Source organism: Equus caballus, chromosome 14 (genome assembly GCF_041296265.1).
Source record: "Equus caballus isolate H_3958 breed thoroughbred chromosome 14, TB-T2T, whole genome shotgun sequence".
Classification (NCBI taxonomy): domain Eukaryota; kingdom Metazoa; phylum Chordata; class Mammalia; order Perissodactyla; family Equidae; genus Equus; species Equus caballus.
The window spans coordinates 69,478,157-69,499,883 of record NC_091697.1 but is presented as its reverse complement, the minus strand read 5'-3'; the positions used below and the strand labels follow the sequence as shown (position 1 = coordinate 69,499,883).

At 40.6% G+C, this 21,727-nt stretch overlaps 1 protein-coding gene across 1 annotated transcript in view; it reads left to right on the top strand.

Annotated features, from left to right (window-relative positions):
• The first annotated feature begins 5,962 nt into the window (after positions 1–5,962).
• Positions 5,963–21,727, top strand: part of HSD17B4 (hydroxysteroid 17-beta dehydrogenase 4) — an 81,350-nt gene continuing 65,585 nt past the window's right edge. The window contains exons 1-6 of the mRNA NM_001081901.1: positions 5,963–6,123; positions 8,247–8,300; positions 17,177–17,284; positions 19,465–19,524; positions 20,780–20,801; positions 20,907–20,953. Of these exons, the coding sequence (NP_001075370.1) occupies positions 6,066–6,123; positions 8,247–8,300; positions 17,177–17,284; positions 19,465–19,524; positions 20,780–20,801; positions 20,907–20,953 (349 nt within the window). The 5' untranslated portion in view covers positions 5,963–6,065. The remainder of the gene's footprint in view (positions 6,124–8,246; positions 8,301–17,176; positions 17,285–19,464; positions 19,525–20,779; positions 20,802–20,906; positions 20,954–21,727) is intronic.

The following is a 21,727-nucleotide window of genomic DNA, read 5'->3' as shown; positions in this document are numbered from 1 at the left end:
ACTGCAATTCTCTTGTGTCTCTTACCTTTCCAAAGAGCACAGGATATATAAGGTCAGTGTAGCAGCAGCCACATTCCCATATTTAGAAAAACACTAGCAGCAGTTATCACAAGCAAAAATGACTTTCCAAGATTCCAGCACAATCCAGATCTATATTGCAGTTGCCAGCCAATTCATTTAGGATTATCTGGGGGATGGAGAAAAGAGAAAAGCTTCTCATTTGAGCTTAACAGACTACAAGTCACACGTGCCAGTTGGCCAGAGTCTGTGAACCTAAACTCAATCGGGAAAAATCTTCTGTGAAGAGGTTAGTTGTGCTTCCATATGCTCTTCTTGTAGAAACCCAAGGCTTTCTCCAGCTGTGTTGGTAGCTATTGTCACTACCAAGATGGTGCTTCAGAGTCCCAGGGAAGGCACATTGACATAAACTTTCCTACTCAAAAAGATGCATAAATATTTCTTTCCTGTAAATATTTTCTTGCTGCATCAGGTCCAACTTGGGTCATCAATCCAAGGCTAATGAACAAGATAAAGGAGAAAAAAAATCAGCAAAAAATCCATTAGATTTCTACCTACTAAGCTTGAGAAAAAGCCAGGTCTGAAGTGCTTCATTCTTGGCGCTAGCAAAAGGTCTGAAGTTCATGCAAAGTACAGCTGCCTTTGCAGTACAGGGTTCTCTAGAGAGCTTTCACGTGACCCCAGAAATTTCTGTCTCCACTCAAGCCTTGATCCTGACACATGCAGTATGAGTTCCTGGAAAGCCTGTGTTGATTCCCAAAGGCATCTGTTTTCGTATTAAACTCGGCTACTGTGGTGTACAAGAGCTAAATCAGCCTGGGCAGCTGCAATCTCAAACCAGCTGCAGCTCAGTGACAGCTGACAGAATCCCTAAAAGGGCCAGAGAGTGAGGTTCAGAGGCTCTGCAGCCAGGAACTATGCCCAAATCATGCCTTAGATGCTCTGATGGAGATACCATTATCCTTGCAGCTGCCTACTAGACGCTGCCACTTGCACCTCTGACATCACTGCCATTGCATTGTGCCCACTCCTACATTAGATCTGATGCCATTGCTGCTTCTACCACCCATTGCCAGAATGGATTCTGTATATTTTGTTGTTCTCTCCAGCCCAATTCAAAGTGGGGGGAGGAAGCATCTGATTGGCAGAACTTAGGTCATGTGCTATGCCTGGTGGCAAGGGAGGCTAGGATTGTGAATATCTGGTATTTTCAGCCTCTGAGGTAGGAAAGAGGCGGAGATATTCTCCAACAATAGGAAGCAGGTTCAGAGACTGAGCAACAAAAAGAGAAGAATCCTGTTCCCTGAAATATCCCTTCATGCTCTCCCAGCTCTCCATATACCATTAGGCTAAGCCACAAAAGTTAGTGTCTCCCTTAGAGGAGTGACTCCTTAGAAAAGAGATATCCCTAAGGATGAGCAAAGAGGATAAACTTGCAAGGAGTTCTGACCAGAAGGAAAGATACAGTAGAATTCTTACTGGGCAGAGGATGGAGAAGATTAGGAGGGTGGATAACATGGAGTGTGGTTGGCCTGGGTTCCTCAGGGACCCGACACCCCTCACCCCTTCCAAGGCCTGAGCCTGAAGGGCTGGGGCAGTGAAAAGGATAGAAGCTCCAGAAAGATTTTGACTCTGAGAAGACACTGCCATGCAGGTGACCCTGAATCATCATAGGGTGACTGCAGCAGAGTGGTAACGGCCTTGGTTCATGCAGTGAGTGAGCTGAAGGTCCTACCCCTAACTCCCTTGGTTCCTAGCTGGCCTGGAATAGTTCTATTTTTGTTTGTTTTTAAAATTTTATTTGAATTCTTTTTTTGATTTGAAATAAGTTTAGACTCACATAGAAGTTGCTAAAATAGGTCAGAGAGTGAGAGATACACAGCAGATTCTAGGAATCCCTAAGCCCACACATGGACGTAAATACGATTTAGAGGCTAGATTAATTTGTGCTGGGGTCAAGTGCAGGTGGGTGGAGAACCACTGAGACCCCTCAATTATGCTGAGAGAATAAACCACAAGTTTCATCTACCACAGACTTTATCAGTAGCTGGGGAGTGGAGAGGGCAGCACGACTTTAAGGACCACCCTACCCCTGCCAAACCTTTCCTCTATGTTAAGGGGACATATAGGCTAGAGAAGGGAGGAGGGAGAAGCCTGAAAGATAGCATTTACTCCAAACAGACTGAGTTACCCCTTTAACTGGCAAGTTTAAGTCTCCTTTTCTGCCTCCCCTCCCACAAGAATGAGGACTGGAGAGCAAGATGAGACCATTAGAGAACATAACCTACACTTATACAGCAACACTCTTTTGTAGTGTATTAAATTATACTCCTCACTCTTCTTCCACACCTGTAATTCCTAAATCTGTATGGCCTCTCATTCATATTTGAGATATATCGAGACGGGCACTTGCATTTAACCATCCCTGTTGGCTCTGGTCTGGGACTAGCTGGGGCCCAGCTGTGAGTCTGGGAAGTGGACTATCGGCTCCCCAGAAATATCTGAGATAGCCTTAATTCTCCCTCCTGTTTCAGGCCTGTGGCCGAACGCACCTCATGGTAGGTAACAACGGGGTTGATTCTGCACTTACATTTCTGAAAGTAGGAATAATGCACACAGCCTTTTATTTCTGTTTAAAGTTAAATTTATTATTATTTTTTAAACAGAAGAACAGGGGTACTGGATTAAACAAGAAAGATTACAACACAAGACTGAAAGAGATACTCGCCATGGAGAGCTCCACACTTACACCAGAAAGAGCTTGGCGAACGGGCCGGCTCACCAGGCATCCTGGTGGGATGGAATTTGAGAAAATTTGGCTCTGCTCAGTTGCCGTAGCTCCATCAGCTTCCTCGGCACGAAGCAGAGTCGTGGAGACCAAAGTTTACTGAGTTGTCACGCAGGCTTACCTTTGAACCTAGGATTCAAACGACCATGTCCAAGGTTCACTTTTACGTCTTGATTCGAACGTGGATTCGAAATGCCTGCGGACTGGACCGCCGGGCCTTCCTCACGGCCAATAAGGAAAGAGGATCGCCATTGGTCTGAACCAAGGAGAGCCTGACGGGTAGACGCGACTTTGCGGGGACCCGGGGGCTGCGGGGGCGGCAGCGGCGCAGGGCTAAGAGGGCTCCGCCTCCAGGCAGTCCCCATTGGTTGTGGGCGGCGCCGGGGCGGGGCCAGGTCTAGTTTAAATCTCCAGGGGTGGCCTCCTTCTTGTCGCCTGGGCTTTCTTATCTTTGGGTCCAGCGCTCTCGCGGCCAGCCTTCCTGGGTTTCAGTGAGCACCAGAATTCAGGGGTCGATCGTCAGTAAGGCAGATGTGCACAAATGGCTAAGAGAGCAAGGTGCTGGTTTAGGGGCGCGCTTTCAGTGAAAGGTGCTCTTTGGAGATTCAGGCTTCAGTTACAGAGAGAGTTTTCTTGCTCGGCCTAAGCATAGAAACCAAATTCAGAGCTCTAGAACAACAGCTGTCTGTTAGGCATCTCCAGCCACTCCGCTTCCCAACCGCTGTTTGCCCCATATCGAAGTCATGTTCCCACCAGAAGCTGCTCTTCTCCCGCTATTCCTTATTTTTTTTTTTTTTTTTAAAGATTTTATTTTTTCCTTTTTCTCCCCAAAGCCCCCCGGTACATAGTTGTATATTCTTCGTTGTGGGTCCTTTTGGTTGTGGCATGTGGGACGCTGCCTCAGCGCGGTTTGATGAGCAGTGCCATGTCCGCGCCCAGGATTCGAACCAACGAAACACTGGGCCGCCTGCAGCGGAGCGCGTGAACTTAACCACTCGGCCACGGGGCCAGCCCCCCGCTATTCCTTATTTTAATGAATGGCCCACCATAACCTAGATTCTCAAGCCAGAAATATGGTGGTTATTTTAGTCAGTTCTCCCTCACATCCACATCCAAATAATCTCAAAGACCTGACTCCATTTCCAAAAAATATCTCCGAATTTTCCTTCTTCAACATTTCCTCTGCCTTACTTCTGACGTCCATAATTTTTCCCAATAAGTTTCTGTTACTGAACCAGGTTCGTTTTTGTCCGCTGCCCGGAAAGCCAAACACGGAGGTGACGAGATTGCAGCAGAGAGAAGGTTTAATTATACGACAGCCACGTGAGGAAGCGAGAGTCTAAGCCTCAAATTCACTTCCCCAAAAATAGGGACTCAGGGATATTTATGGGATAGAGGGCAAGGTGGTCTCAAATGTGGAGAGAAGTGATGGGAGGTGAGGAGAGATGAGGTAATTAATGATCTGCACAAACGTAGTCAGACTTCATGCCTCTTCAGTGGCGGTGTTAGCATGATCTGAGGGTGGAGTTTTTAGCCTCTTGACGTCAGTAGGTTGCCTATTAGACATCTGGATGGGCCCAGTTGATGAGTTGGTGGTCTCAACCTGCCTGAAGTGGACAAGGAGTTCCAATTCCTGAAAAACAGCTCACACACCCATTACCATGGTGACCCAGGCTCCAGGGAGATGTTATCTCTAGGAGCCTAGTGGGAGTCAGACAGCATATTGCCTAAACAGCACAGTTAACAATGGGTGGGTGAAACAGCTAAAAGCTATAATCAGTAGTTGCAAAAAGGAAAAAGAACTTTAGTTCCTAGGTACTTGATCATCAATGGTAGCTCTCTGCTGGTTTCATTTCTATCTGTTCTCCTTGTCCATCGCTAATCAATCCTCAATAATGGGGCAGAGTGATCTTTCCATGATGTAGATGTGTTCTCTGGAGTAATCCTGCTGAAAACCATTTTCAGCACTAAATTAAAACATCTAAACGTGATCTGACTGACTCTCCTTATTTCTGTGCAGCTCCACTCCCCACCCCCACAGGCCCCCAGAAATCTAGCTGGCACTTCCGTTGCTTGTAATGTCCACCTTTGTTTGCAGAGCTCACTTCTTAAGGTTCTTTGTGCATCATCTCCTATGGAAAGTTTCCCCTTCTCCCCAGCAGGGATAGGATCCGTTTATTTGGCACCATTAGCCGACCTGTACACATTTGTCACAAGTCATCATGCTGCAACTCTTAATAAAGCTTTACCATCTGACTTAAAATAGCTCCTGAGATCCTTATTGTTCATCTGTAAACTTGTGCCTACCACCCTACTGCCATTAAGTAGATGCTTAATGAATGTTAAATGAATGAATTACACCATGTGACTGTTCTCGACATTACAAAAGCACAAATCATTTAGGAGCATTTGTTACCATGTTTTTGTCCCCCGAGATTCCATTTCAGGAGGTGAGCATTGGGGGTCCAGGACTCTGCATTTTTGACAGTTCTCAGATGATTTTCATGCAGGAGGTCCAGGGATTACATTCTGAGAAATCTTTACCTATTGGCAAGTACGTCTTTCCTTCTTAGGGGCTATTTTTTTTTTTTTTTACAGATTTTTATTATTTCCTTTTTCTCCCCAAAGGCCCCCGGTACATAGTTGTATATTCTTCGTTGTGGGTCCTTCTAGTTGTGGCATGTGGGACGCTGCCTCAGCGTGGTCTGATGAGCAGTGCCATGTCCGCGCGCAGGATTCGAACCAACGAAACACTGGGCCGCCTGCAGCGGAGCGCGCGAACTTAACCACTCGGCCACGGGGCCAGCCCCCTGAGGGGCTATTTTTGAAAGCTACTTAAGGATAAGGACTGCGTTCTATTTCCCTAGGCTAGTGCCTAAATCCAGAAAACGCCTGTTGAGTGAATGACAAAACGATGGGTGAATGGATGAATGCAAGGTGCCCAATCAGTCAGCTTACTACGCAGGTCCCAGCAGCTCTTATTACTTCTAGCAGTAGAAACTGCCATTTCAAGCCAAGCCTCTGGGGCAGGCTCTCGCAGCCACTAGAAGCACTACATTTCCCAGAGTTCCAAGGGATACCCGCACAGGCGCACTTGGAAAACTACGGCGTCCGTCTCCTTCCCAGAAAATTGCAGGTCACGCTTATTCCCGCCCGCGCCACTCCTTTTCTTCTTGTCCCGCAGTCTGAGGTCCACTGGTCTTTACACAGGTCCACTGCAGCTCCTGTGTGTGTGTGTGTGTCGCTGCAGACGAGACTCATGGCCTCACAGCTGAGATTCGACGGGCGGGTCGTACTGGTCACCGGCGCGGGGGGAGGTGAGCACGCTGGAGGGTGGGCGCCTGCCTCGCTCTCGGGGCACGATCCCCCTTTTCGGGCCGGGGACACATGCCCTGCCGCAGCTGCGGTCCCAGTGTCGGGGTTGCGGACGGGGGCGGTTTGGGGAGTAGGCGAGTGCGCCTGGTGGGAAAGAATGGCTGTTGTTGGGGCGCCGAATCTGCTGAGGAGGGGAGGGATGGAGTTGGCCTGCCTTCAGTGGGGAGCCAGAAACACCTGGTCGCACTGGCAGGTGCAGCAGCCCGCTTCCCCCAAGCTTTTCTGTGGGAGCTTCCCGAGGCTCCAGGTCTTGCATGAGCGGAGAGGCCCGTCTGGGCTGTGGGTTGCAGGACTAGGTAAAAGTTCTTCCTGACGCTCTTCTGTGAGCCTCACTTGTGACTCTTCCGGCCAATACACTCTCTTAGGCCTCTGTCAGGTCTTTCAGAGGTTGAAGAAGAACCTTCCGGAGCCTGGAATCACCCCGGAGGATTAGAGATGTCGGCCCCTTGCCTTTGAAAAGTCAGTCATTCAGGATGATTCAAATTCATCCGCTTTCGGATGATTTTAAGTTCTCGAGAGGGCCTTCTTTAAAGAGGTCATTTGATCAGACCCTGCTCGTTGGATCTTGCTTATGAAGCCAAGCATTCTACTCAGAGTTCGCTGGAGTCTTGGCCTGGGTTGGAAACTCAGATGCCTGCAGGAGTCAAGCAGGTGGTAGAGGAATAAAATGGGAGTGGGATGGGGACAGTAGGAACTGGTGAGCAGAGACATTTCTCAAGTGGGTGCCATATTCCTATGTTTAAGGAGAAGCAGAATGGAGATTTATGTGAAATAACTTTTTAAAGGACAAAAAATTAAAACAAACCACTCACGCCCACACCGATGCTCTGCAGTGGGATTTGACACTATTTCTCACCAGTGGTGGACCTTTATAATCTCCAAGTGCAGGGATCTTGACCTCATGCACCTTTGATTCCCTGCTGGCAGTGCCGTATACCTAGAATAGACCTAATGCACAATTAAGTTGAATTATTTATTAAAAGTAACAGCAATGGAATTCTTTTCGTTAATCCATATATACTTTTACCTCTCTGTTGATGAAGTGGATTCCAATGCGGCCTTTCAGAAAATGCATTTAGTATTAATTGGTGGCCAAGTATTTTATAGTCATAGGTATATTCATTCTAAAATGGTCATCTGTTTTTGGGAAAACGTTTTGTTTACACTTTGCTTTTGATGGAAATGCACTTAGTGTTTAAGTCACTGGTTTTAAGTTTTAATCACTCTTTTGATAGCGAGTGATTCACAGAAATGAAATACATTTTACACCAGGACCCAGTACACACACACTATTTATATTTGAAACAAATTCCTGACACGGTACATAGTTAATGAAATACACTCCGAAATTTCTGTTCTGTTTCATTAAGTAAATGCAGACTGCCACCACCCTGTGTTGATTTTGTGAAGTGTTAATGAGTTGTGATGAGACGATTATGAGTTTAATCCCTCCTGTTCATAAACCGGTTCATATTTTAAAGAGCCCTGCAGACTTTCCATTGCCTGGATTATGCTACAGTCACTAGCCATTAGACTTGAATACTTGTCTGAGGGAGCAATAGAATTTTGTAGTGAAGTTGAGACTGTCATAGGCCATCACTGAGAAGTCTAATTGCAGCCCTATCATGGAGACTATTGTCCTTGAGCTCTTGGTGTTCTTATTTAGAGATCCATACCTGCAGAATTGAGGCACTGCTGAACATCCCAGGAAGGTGTCCATGAATGCCCGCTGGGCCTGCGTCTGTGTTGTTAATACCGAGGACTCTTCCACCTTCTAGATTTCATGCAAATGCATTTAATGGTGGAACCCAGTTCACATCTAGTATCCTAGCAGGTAGGTAGAATGGTATGAAATGGTAGGTGGAATAGTTGGAAAATATAGTTTTAAGCTTTCCAACTTCTGTAAGTAGAAGAGGGTGAAATACAAGTTGAGAGTACCAATGAAGACTACCATTTTAATGTAATTAATTTTCACCAGTTACTTCAAAATAGGGATTCAGTTGAGGGGACAGAAGAAATTCTGCTGACCTTTGCTCACCTTTCTGATTATTTTGTTTTTCATTAGGACTGGGCCGAGCCTATGCCCTGGCTTTTGGAGAAAGAGGTGCGTCAGTTGTTGGTAAGTTGATACGTTTTTCTTTTTAATTGGTGACTGGTGATTAGAGCACAGTCTTCACAAGCCAGCCACCTTTGTCCTTGTACCAATTAATTTGTTAAGATCAAACTTGATTACTATGTTTTTTGTCTACCAGGAGGCTTTTGTCCCCTTGAGGCTGACTTTATAACTTACTTTTTTTTTTTTAAATTAAGGTCATGATTGTTTACAACATTGTGAAATTTCAGTTGTACATTATTATTTATCAGTCATCTTATAAGTGCGCCCCTTCACCCTTTGTGCCCACCTCCCCACCCCCCTTCCCCCTGGTAACCACTAACCTGTTCTCTTTGTCCATGTGTTTGTTTGTCTTCCACATATGAGTGGAATCACACAGTGTTTGTCTTCCTCTGTCTGGCTTATTTTGCTTAACACAATGCCCTCAGGGTCCGTCCATGTTGTTGTGAATGGGACGATTTTGTCATTTTTTATGGCTGAGTAGTATTCTATTGTGTATATATATACACACCCATCTTCTTTATCCAGTCCTCAGTCGATGGGCACTTAGGGTGCTTCCAGGTCTTGGCTATTGTGAATAGTGCTGCAATGAACATAAGGGTGCACAAGTCTCTCTGAATTGCTGATTTCAAGTTGTTTGGATAAATACCCAGTACTGGGATGGTTGGGTCATATGGTATTTCTGTTTTTAATTTTTTGAGGAATCTCCATACTGTTTTCCATAGTGGCTGCACCAGTTTGCATTCCCACCAGCTATGACTTACTTTTTAAAGTAAACTAGTTTCACTGCATTTGCTGCTTAACAGAATTGCTAAAAATGGACAGGTATTCATTGTATAAAAGGAAATTCTTGAATCTGGTAAATTGTGGGCTGTAATTTTTTAAGATAGAAGGCTGGTGCGAGATGAATCCCTGTAAATGTAAATATATTGATAAGAGTAAGAAGTAAGTACGTTTCGAAAACTGGAAGTTTGGAGTCAGGGAATCCAAAGTATTTTTTTATCTCATTCATCAAAATTTTTAAAATGGAAGCTGTTTCCAACGATTTTTTAAAATTTTTAATGGAAGAGGCAGGTGCATGATTTTATTATGGGGGGGGAGGTCAGTTGGAAGATGCTGTATTGAAGAATCCTGAAGGTGGGAGGTTTTGGTGATTTACTGCCTTGGACTGGCCTGATGTACTTGGCAGTTGGTGTGGATGCAGGAGCGGATTTGTCCACAGCCAAGCCTTCGTGGGGAAACTGAATGAGTGCTTAGAACAGGGCGTTATGGCAGATGTTATGGCCCAATGTTAATTGGAATCTTTCCTTATTTGCCCACAATGACCTCCGAATCCTAATTTTTCTACATTTTACTAGGGAATACAGAGAGACAGATTTCCCCCAATTTGTTTATGGAGACGTCTAACAAAAGAGTAAGCAAACCCCCAGGTTTCTAAACAAAGAAGACCTATTCAGGGCCTGAATATGCTCTTCTCCCTCAGTGTGGATGGGTAGCTTTTCTTGATGGAGGGGATGCAGGGACTTGGGATGGTTCTTGTTTCAGCTCAGAGCTGCTGTCTGTTAATCCCATCTGCTTCTTGTGGCAAGGACAAACTTTGACATGGTATTTGGCCATGGGGTATATAGTTCAGGCCCTCTTTGCCAGATTGTCCCAAGAATATTTCATGTCAGGGCCTAAAGACATACTGTTATTGTTTTTTCTTTTCGTTCTTTTTTTTTAATATTGCTATTTATTCTTAATATTTTATCTTATAACTTTTTACTTATTTGCATCTTTTCCACTTGATTCTGTGAGTGCCTCATTTTATCTCCTAAAGGACCTAGAATATTCCCTTGTGCAAAGAGGGTACTTTGTTCATTGGTTTTTTTGTTGTTTGATAGAGACTTTTTTTGGGGGGAGAAGCCAGCATGTCTGAGATTGGTTGAATAAATTTCTTTTTTTTGTTTGTAACTAAGGTATAATCTTAGTTTATAAACTTGTTTTATAAAAATTTTACAGCAGTGTGTGTTTGTGTGGATCGGTTTTCCTATATTTATATGTTACCTTTGAATTTGTTAAATTCAGATGAGGAGTTTTTGAGTTCTCTGAAAAAGATAAACAGGTACAATGTGTCTTTATTTTGTCATTGCCTTAGAGATGGTATTGCAGCAAGTGCTGGTTGAAGTCCAGGAAGGTAGGAGATTTCTATCTTGGAAAAATATTTACCAAACTTACCTGTAGGGCCAGATTGAGTTTAGTTTAGGGGAAAATCATCTACGTGAGACTGTAGAACTTTTGGCTGATATTTTTTACCGCTTTTTGGACTACGACCTATCTGTGCACTTTCTGGACCAGCAGTGGGATGTGTTCTTCCCTAACCACCACTACCCTCTAGTTTAACTTTTTAAAATGTAGATACCCTACTTCCAGTTTGCGTAACGTGTACTAACATTGCTTCTCTGTTAATTTTTGTTCTGCTCAGCATATTTGTTTTTCTTTCCCTTAATGGCAGAGCCGGGATTGCAGCTCAGGACTGTCTGCCTCCCGGATCTGCACCTTTTTTTTTTTGTGAGGAATATCGGCCCTGAGCTAACATCTGTTGCCAATCTTCTTCTCTTTACTTGAGGAAGATTGTCACTGAGCTAACGTCTATGGCAGTCTTCCTCTATTTGGTATGTGGGATGCTGCCACATCATGGCTTGGTGAGCTGTGTGTAGGTCTGCACTGGGGATCCAAACTTGTGAACCCTGGGCCACCAAAGTGGAGCATGCAAACTTAACCACTATGCCACTGGGCCAGCCCCTGCTCAACATATTTTTTTTATCTAAGTAAGCATAAAATAGAAAGAGGAATAAGTAAACCTAGGATGTTATGACATCAGAGTATCTTGTTTGTGGAAAAGCGATTAATGAGGTAATTCAGTGACTAGCTCAGAGGCCAGTAAGAAGCAAGTCCTTAAGAAATAGAGTAGCATGCTTCTGGTATAAGTCAACTTTTGCTCTGTTGCGCTCGGTTAACAAACAAATCTCAATGGCTTGCAATACTAAAGGATTATTTCATGCTTACGTGACCTTTCAGCTTTTGGTCAACTGTGTCTCTGCTCTGTGTGTATTCCTAATTTCAGGATCCCAGCTGAAGGAGCAGCTTCTATCAGAGACATTGCCATTCGTGGGACAGAGGGAAAAAACAATGTGTCCACTTGGTGGCTCTTAATTTTTTTGTTCAGAAGTGGCATGCTGCTTCCATTCATATTTCATTGGCCAGAGGAAATCACTCGGCCAAGTCCAAAGTTAAGGGCATCACTTAAGATATTCTCCAACTTCGTGTTAATGTGATTACTATATCTTATATTCCATCATGTAAAGAATTATAGGAGATTTAAATCTGGATATAAGAACTGCTAAGTCTTTGGCTGATAATTATAGCAGGGGCATTTGGTTTTGTATAAATTATATCTTTCAGGAAATGTTTGCACATATCTGAAGTAAATGTTAGGAATGGAATAGTCCTGAGGTTTCCTCAGTAGATGAATGTTAAGTGTTATGTTGAGAGCGTTAACACAAAGGTGATTGAAGTGTTGCAGCAAGAAGGACTTCTTTCACAGTAAGAAAGGCAGAAAGTTTTCTAGAACCGGAGAAGTAATACCTTTGGGAAATAGAAGTTATAATCCTTTAAAGTAAGATTGACATGATTTCTGTGCTGCAGTTACATGATAACTGACAAAGTTGAATTTTAAGTTCCTTTGGCCTGAAGCCAGAGCCTGTGTTTTTAAGCATTGTGTGATCCTGACAGCTGGAAGGTGAACTCTAGTTGGGAAAGTGAATTGCTTTTGAAATTAGGTCAGGCTTCAAACCCTGGCTCTGCTCCCTGATTACATGACCTCTCTGAGTATTAGTAGCCACTTTACTTAATTTCCAGGATTGTGGTGGGGATTAAATGACATTAAAAATTAATATGGTGGGAGGGTTGAAGGTAGATGCAGCGGGATTTGCTGATTTGCTGATGTGGGTTAAGGGAAAGAAGATAGAGTGGCCGTTTACTGAGATAAGAAAAACTGAAGGAAGACCAGATTGGCAGAGAGGAGACATTCCTGTTAGACTTACAAGTGGAGATATTAAGTAGGCAGTGGGATATAGGACTCTGTAGTCGTGGGGACAGGTTGAAGCTATGTAAATCTGAATGTTCTCAGTTATAGATGGTATTTAAAGACGGGAGACTAGATCAGATTCCCCAGGTCATGAGTACAGATAAACAGGAGAAGAGCTCCAAGGAGTAAATCTGGATGACTCAGTGTCTCATTTTCAGTTCCTTCTCCCTTTAAGGATACTTTTGATACCGCCTTTTTTTTTTAAAGATTTTATTTTTCCTTTTTCTCCCAAAGCTCCCTAGTATATAGTTGTGTACTTTTAGTTGTAGGTCCTTCTGGTTGTGGCATGTGGGATGCCATCTCAGCATGGCTTGGTGAGCGGTGCCATGTCTGCACCCAGGATTCGAACCAGCGAAACCCTGGGCTGCCGAAGCAGAGCACGCGAACTTAACCGGAGCCCCGATGCCTTCTTTTTGAGACAAAGAAAATCAATTAAAGGGACCTAATGTAAGACACTGCTCTCTAAACTACCACCACCACATTTGGGAGTCCTTCAGATACTTAGATACATTTATGGTCATTCTGGAAAAGATTCCTGATGAACTTAGGGTAATTGTATCTTTCTACTCTTGACCTAAAACACATAAATAGGCAGTTATTTTACCAGCAGTATGGGTTTCTCTGAGAATGGCAAAGAATTGCAATTGCAATCTGGGACTTGTGGTCTATGGCGAACCACATGCAAGTTCAGAGAAACAAAGGAAAGGAAATTCTTTTATGAAGTTGAGAGGGGCTGTTGTAAACAAAGAGTCCTTTGGAGGAGACAGGGAGTTCGAAATGTAGTGGCTTTTGCTTGGCTGAGTTATGGCAGTCTCTGATTGGCTGAGCTGTTGCTGGGCAAGGAGGAATTTCTTTCTTCTTTCTGCTGGGGTTGTAAAGTAGTATCACTTCCTGTGGGAGTACAAGCTATGTCTCTTCCTGTGAGGTCTGTAGTCTGTAGTGTGTGTTGAGTGACAGGTGTGTGAGAGTTCTCTCTTCTGGCCTCCCAACTCTATTATAAATGAGGTTTCTGTTTATTAATTTTCACACTACCAAACAGTGAAAATAGTATGGCAACCCTGCATTTCCCCGTTTTTCTTGGCTGTCAAGAATCTTAAAGGTAAACCTGACACCGTCGTCAGCTGGAGTAACTACCACTGGCCTGTGCTTTCAGTAGGCTTGTCTTTCCCTAACATAACGTTTTGTTTGTTAATTTTTCTGTTCTTTAATAGTCCTTGCACATGTACTTTATATTTTAGTCACTTTAAATATGTTTTGGTAGCAGTCAGGACATAAACAGAATACAGGAGGAAATCCCTATTGGGCCCACAGCTCTAAAATCAGTGATGTGATTCTTTTTTTTGTGTGTGAGGAAGATTGGCCCTGAGCTAACATCTGTGCCCATCTTCCTCTACTTTATATGTACCACATATATCTACCACAGCATGGCTTGACAAGCGATGCATAGGTCCGCACCTGGGATCTGAACTGGCGGACCCTGCGCTGCTGAAGCGGAATGTGCGAACTTAGCCACTGCGCCACTGGTCTGGCAAGAGTACTTTTATAAACTCTAAGTGTGCTTTAGAATTTCCTGGATCCTTACATTCCCACTCTAGTGATTGGCATATAGTGGGTATTTAATAAAATCTCAGGGATGGATTTTTAGGAAAATACTTATGTAGTCTTTAATAGACTATCCAAGTCATTGATTTCTTTAATATGACGGAAATAGGCAAAGATTTTTCATCTTTTAAAAAAAACTTTTCAGGGTTATAAACTGGATTATATATGGAAGATTTACAAAGTTGTCACATTTTGGGATGTTTTGATGGTTTCAGCTGAAAAGACTATCCTTAACTATCATGATCTTACTATTTTTACTACCTGTTTTAAAGCTATTTGTTTCAGTGGGATGGCTGATTGATCGTTTCCCCTATACCCTCCCCAAACAAATGTGATTTTTTTGTTTGTTTGTTGGAAATAATTGCATTATTTTTAGGATAAAAGAAACTTGCTTACAGCATTACAGGAGCAGAGTGGTAGGTCCAGGTTCTAGTCTGGGTTTTGCCGTTTCATACAGCCTTGGAGCGTGGGGCAAATTACCTAACTTTCCCCAAACTGGTTCCTTATCAGTGAAAGTGGGAACGACTGTTCCTGCCAACCTCCTAAGCAGCTGTATAGGGATCAGGTGCAGCAGTGTACAGAATGGTTCTCTGAAAATGCAAAGTATACCAGTATAAGGTGGTGATGGTATTTAAAATTTTTATTTATTATTATTCTTATTAGAATTGTTGGCCATGCATTTAAGCAGTAACAGTGTCTCACAGTATTTATACATTTCTTTGTATACAATTGCAAAAAAGATCTTCTACCTTTGTTGCTATCTAAGCCCTTCGGCAGGTAACCAGTGCTTTTCTAGATAAGGTTGTGATTAATTCTTGTGATTTAGCTCTGGTGATAGTGGGATGACTGAATGGGGTCGGTGTTAATTTAGTGCTCTCTAATGTAGAAACTTGTCTTGAATAATCTATTCTGATACTGTTTCACTGCACATCATTGGTCTCGATAAATTATTTATCCAGACTTCAGTGTTTACCTATTTGGTTGCACTTTGAGCAATTTCCACTTGGGGGTAGTATTTCATTGCATATTTGAACACTTCTTTCTTTCTTAAATATTGCACTTGCCAGTTTGCTTTTGAACTTTTCTTTGGGTCTTAAAAGGGTCTTAAAAGACTATTAGCTGCATGTCTTAACATCTTGATATTTTTTGCTGCTTGTTTCCTGTCATTTCAATAATTGCATGGAAATGAACAATTAATAGGAATTTAGTCTTGAGAATCTTACTGCTTTTTTCATCTCTTGAGGGCTAATGTAATCCCCTTTCCTTTATTTTGTGTCTTCATAGCATTTTTTATTTGCAGTAAGACTGATAAGACTATATTGTTAGAAAAATATATCCCAGTCCACATTTTGAAAAACTCATTTCCTTAAAAAGAAAAAGTATTAAAAAAAAAAGTAGAAACGCATTTGACTTAGTAGATTTTAAGTGTGATTAGGCATTAACTTTTTCTTTGTATCATCCCTTTATCTCCTTTACCAGCCAGCCCACTTGCAACCTTCACCCCAGTCCAAAAAGAGATAGCCATTCTTCAGAAGAAAAAACGATCTTTTTTTCAGATGTGGTAATCATCAATTTGATAATAGTAAAAGACTTTGAAGTTTAGTGTATGCCACCATGCCATATGCCATTTACTAATTAGTAATTTTTTGTTGTTATATTTCTCAAAATCTATGCAACGACCCTACAAAAATGACCAGTTTGCAGTGCAAATTAATTCTTTGTCCCAAGTCATTTTCTCAAAGTTTTTTTCAAGTTATTTGAGATTGATCTATTTATATTTTCAGTAGTTTTTGCATGTTATTTTGCAAATATTACCTTAAATTATTGTATAAATTAATTTTACTTGTCCCTGTACTTAGTTATGTTGGCCTTTAAATACCTTATGCTAAAATCTGTGCATTTCTATAATCATCACATACTTGACTTTGTTTTTTAATTGAGGTGACGTTGGTTTATAACATTATGTAAATTTCAAGTGTACGTTAACTTTCAATAGATTATAAACTCTTTGAGGACAATCACCCTTCTTATATATCTGTGTGTCCCTTTGTAGATTTCCTTGCAAATAGTAAATGCTCAGTTAATGTTTGTATCTATGTAATTGGACATAGGGAGATTTTATGTGGTAAGTGTAGTCAGTTGTTAAACATATAAAGATGGAGTCACGGTATAAATTAGCAACTGAACACTTATTAGTTCTGGACCTTTTTAAATAGTTTTTATTTCTTTCATCATAGACCATGACATAGTATGTTTTATGAAAGTTTACAAGTGTGCTTCTCTAGTAGTTTGATATTATGCTTGTTCTTTATCACCTTTCCTGTAAACAAAGGCTTTCTTGACATGGAGAAGATATTTCACATTGTGCTTTTAATTTTTTTCTTTTTTAATTGTGGTGAGAATACTTAATATGAGATCTACCCTCTTAACAAATTTTAAGTGTACAATACAGTATTATTAACTATAAGCACTCAGTTGGACAGTAGATCTCTACAGCTTAGTCATCTGCATTATTCAAACTTTATGCCCGTTGATTAGCAACTCCCCATTTCCTCCTCCCCACAGTCTCTAGCAACCACTGTTCTACTCTCTGATTTTATGAGTTTGACTGTTTTAAATACTTTCATGTAAGTGGAATCATGCAGTATTTGCCCTTCTGTAATGCCCATGTTACAGGGGGTTACTCTCTTTGAGATTGTGGTTTCAGTTCTTTTGAAGGAGTACCTAGAATTCTAGTGGGATTGCTAGATCTTATGGCAGTTCTATTTTTAATCTTTGGAGGAACCTCCATACTGTTTTCCTGTGTGTTTAACCTTAAAGTAAACTTCAGGTTGTTTCTTTTCTTTCTTTTTTTGCTAAAAGTGAGTTGAATCATATTCTTTTTCTTTTCAAAAAAGGAAAAGCATTGCAAAGTTAAAAAAGTCCCATGAAATGAACCGTGTTTAAATATTTTGCTGCTTCTTCATATCTATATTTAAAAACAAAGAGGCATATTTTGAAAGAACATATCTCACGGTGTGTTTAATAAGGTGGGGTAGAGGTAGGAGGGGATTGGGCAAATGACTGAAGAAATACACTAATAATAGAATTTCATTTCCAACTCATATTTTGAAGGTCCAGAAATGAATGCTTGTTTGTTTCTGCTTTGCAGTGAATGATTTAGGAGGGGACATGAAGGGAGTTGGTAAAAGCTCCTTAGCCGCTGATAAGGTTGTTGAAGAAATAAGAAGCAGAGGCGGAAAAGCAGTGGCCAGCTATGGTATGCTATCTGAGAGAACTGTACTGTTTCTTTTATTTTCCTTCCACTGATGTTACTGCTTACATTAATAATCACTGAGCAAGTACCTCAGCATTTCAGTGTAATTGTGAAATTAGATTTTATCTGTCAGCCAGAGCTATTTGACTGCATATTTTCTATGATATGTGAGAATTTTTTGCACTTTTGGTGTAGATTATTTCACAAGTATAACTTTTATTCTATTGGTTATTTAATATTTTTATTAATGAGCACATGATATAATCAGTAAATTATTGTAGATGTTCTTAAAAGACTGGTTTTAGCTAAAAGGTCGTATGTTTTTCTACAGAATAACGTTAAATTCTTCTTTTTAAAATTGTTTTAAAAAAGTTCTTAAAGTAATATAGTGTAAGAAGTGAAATGCCTCCTTTCTGTACCCAACCTCCATATTCCATTCTGCACAAGTAGTTGTTGCTCTATGTAGCTTTCTTATCTTTATAAAAACTTAAGTGTCAAAGTTAGGCGTTAAAATAAAGACACGTCAAAAACGGCAAATACAACCTTTACGTTTGACGTATTCATTCTAATAGTATTTGTAAAGAACCTTCTTGAATAGATTTACTTTAAAAAACCTAGCGCTTACTGACTTTTCTGCAAATTAGATTGTTTTTATGGGCTAGGGATAAAATTAGATTGCTAGTGACTTCATTTTGAAATTTTAGAGGAAAGGAAATGCGATATGATTTGTTTTTTGTGTTTGAGAGAATAATAAGGCAGACATCTTAGTATCTTCTTTCCACATTGATGATCTAGAAAAATGTCTTCACTTTTTTTTTTTTTAATTCTGGTGTTTTAAAAACCTATTTTATAAAGATAAACATTGCAGACTCTCCTTCCCCAAGGGTTGCTATGCAACCTGTATCAATCAGGTTGGAAAACAGAAGCCCCCACTAGGTTTTCCCCAGTGTGAAGGGTTTTAATACAGGGAATTAGCGGCTTCTGTAACCATTGGAAGGGTTGGGCAAGTGCATGTCAGGGAAGCTGTCGATGACCATCTCATCCTGCCTCATGTGCTTCTCAAGAGCTCACCTGGGAGATGTGCTGCCAGTCTTAACGTCTGCAGTCTGCTCAGAATGTTGCGTACATCTGCAGGAATCTCCTACTTTTCCATCCTTTAGATGAGTATCTCTTTTTGGCAGACTATATGGGTCTCAGGGAAGGGACTGTGTTTCCTGGCTCCTCTCCTATGATTGCAGAGAATATAGAAAGAAGCATTGGTGATGTTGAATTGATAGCTGACCACTTGACACACAACTCTGGGGATATGAGCCTTTCCCCTGGGCTGATTAGTAGAAAATAATGAAGCCATAATATTTTGTTGAGCTTTGCTTTTTGTAGTTAGTATTACAAAAACAGTAGGTTTGCTTTCCATATGAGTTATATAGCATTGAACATGCTTTTTCAAATTAAACATTCATCTTCTCTCCCTCCCAAATTCTGATTTGCATCCTTAAGGGGACGTGCTTATGTGGCTATTTAAAATTAAATATAAATTAAATAAAATTAAATATTCAGTTTGTCGTATTAGCCACATGTCAGGTGCTCAACAGCCACGTGTAGTTAGTGGCTTCTGTATTAGTGCAGAAATAGGACATTTCTGTCCTCACAGAAAGTTGTGTTGGACAGTGCTATTTTAGATAGTATTTACCAAATATTTCCTATTCACCCCGTCTCCTTTTTTTTTTTTCCTTGTTTTTGTAGGTTAAAGAATTGTCATGGGGCTAAATTTCTTTTATAACACTAGATTATTTATATATATATATTTTCTGCTTTTTCTCCCGAAATCCCCCCAGTACATAGTTGTATAGTTTTTAGTTGTGGGTCCTTCTGGTTGTGGCTTGTGGGATGCTGCCTAATGAGCAGTGCCATGTCCGTGCCCAGGATCCCAACTGGCGAAACCCTGGGCCACCGAAGCGGAGTGCGTGAACTTAACCACTCGGCCACAGGGTCCGCGCCTCTATATTTTGATTCATCATGTACCTGAAATATACATTTATACTGTACTTTTCTTGGAATGTATTCTTCTTGGAAATGAGTTCTGTTGCGTGAATAGTAGCTGTCATGTGCACTGATCCATAGAATTTAGAAGTCATTTGTGAGGGATATTACTGAGGTTTTGTACTACTTTCCCTTTCCCTCAGATTCAGTGGAAGCAGGAGAGAAGATTGTGAAGACAGCCTTGGATGCGTTTGGAAGAATAGGTGATGTTTCTTTGCATGTGTGGTACTAAGGGAGAGGCTTCTACCTTCCTAATAAAATTTTTTTGATTTAACCTTTGTTTATTAAAAACTCCCTCTTTCTTGATAACCAAATTTTTAGATTTGTTTTACAAATTAATTATTTTACATACCCTACCTTATTCCACAAAGGGCTCAAGGTGACAATTTTTATGCATCTATGTGTTGAGTTTGTTATATAGTTTTTTGTACTTTAAGAGCTTTTAAAGAACTTGTAAGCGTTCTCTACATTCATTTTTTATGATAATTTAATTTTACTTCAAATATTTTTATGGCAGTAGAGGACCCAGTGGAATCTTTTGGATAGTTATAATGATTTGGATTAAAATGATTCGGTATCTTTCAAATTAATCAAGGTGAATCATATAATCAAAATCTTCATTTTTAAGAAGCGTTTCAAATATATTGTTTAGTCCATCCTTCTTTAGATAGTCTTCCTGGTTTAGTCCTACACACTGTTAATAAAAGATTATTGAATTACTGGAGGGAAACATTCCTGCAGAGAAGCCCAACATGTTTACAATCTGAAAAGCAGTAATTATAATTTGGATGTACTCCCTTCCTGCCCCCTTTTTTCTTGTCTAGTGTATTTATTTTTCTGGTTATGTCTGGTTAAGCTCATAAGAGACGTGTTTACATGTCATCTGCCAGAGGGATAGAGACCACAAAGGTATGAAGTCATAGGGTGAAAATAGCCGCAAGATGGTGATTGAACCTTGGAAAATAAGTCCTTTCTTTTCATAGTGAGAATATAATTATCTATTGAGATAGGCCATCAGTTTCTAACTCTAATGGTTTCCTTTCTAGGCTTTTGACTTTTGAATGGCAAGGAAAAATATTTTAAACTTTAACTTTCCTAGTGAATTTTGAGGTTAAATGAGGGAGGGCTTATGGTTACCACTGAATCCTAAGAACCTAAGAGTTAGGCAACAGCTAATTCTATGAATAAGCTGTTAGAATTTCAGCAGAAGGTAGTGGTGGAAAAATTTAAATATGTAAGTTTGAGAGGAAAGTGCTGATATAATATGATACTGTGCTTTTGTGAGTCAGATTTTTTTTTTGCTGTAGGTATAAAATTTTGTTCTAATAGTACTCTTTACCTATTATATTTACTTTTCCATGAGGAAGAAAACACTTTTGAAAGAAATGTGAGTTGTAAGCAAATGCAAATTAATATGCTTGCTTTTATATTTGTGACTTGGATCTTTTTATATTGTAGATGTTGTGGTCAACAATGCTGGGTGAGTGTTTCTTTTTTTCATTTTTAGTAATGTGCCTAAAAAGCTTTTTTTTTTTCAAAATGCATACTCCCTCCCCACCTAACCTCTGTAATATCAATATTTTAGAATTCTGAGGGACCGTTCCTTTGGTAGACTAAGTGATGAAGACTGGGGTAAGTTGTTTTTAATATATGTCTCTGTGGAACATACCTAACCATTCAGCTTTTTAATATTTGATAAATTTATATATTTAAGGATAAACTTGCTTCTGCCTGCTTTTGCTTTGGCTAATATAAGTGAAGAATAAGCTTTGCAACTGAAAACAATGAACGATTAGAAGTAGTCTATTTCTTTTTTAACATTTGATAAATTAAATAAATTTTAAATCAATTGGTGGAAGTTATGCAAAAGGATTTTGTGCTTTTTGATTTGTTTCTCCCTTTTTCTTCTTAAGAGGTTGTCAGCATTTGTTAGCAGTATTAACTCATTCTAACTGCCTTTAGCCTGCTTATCTCACTGCGTGATTCTCATTTCAAGAGTGAGAGCAGGATATGGAAGGGAGTCTTGGGCTCTAAAAATGATGGAGATCTGAGAATGAGTGGGAAAAACCTAAATAGTATTTTGAACCTTCTAATAAGTAGGAAAAATTTCCATTAGGAATGCCATGTTGGAAAGATTGAGTTTAGATCATGAACAAATCATAGTTATGAAAAAATTTGTTTTGTGTTTGCTCTTCTTTGCCCTTACTTTCCTGGGCCCTCCCAGTCAGAACAAAACCAACAATGGTGGCTGAGACAGTAGTCGCAGGCATGGTAACTGAGGGGAATTATGTCACTGTTTGTAGAGTGTGCTTCTGGGGAATATTGCTACAAGTTCTTTGGAAGAAGCAAAATATCTTTGTGACTCAGAATTAAGCAAAAAATGGCTTTTAGTTTCCTCTTCCTTTG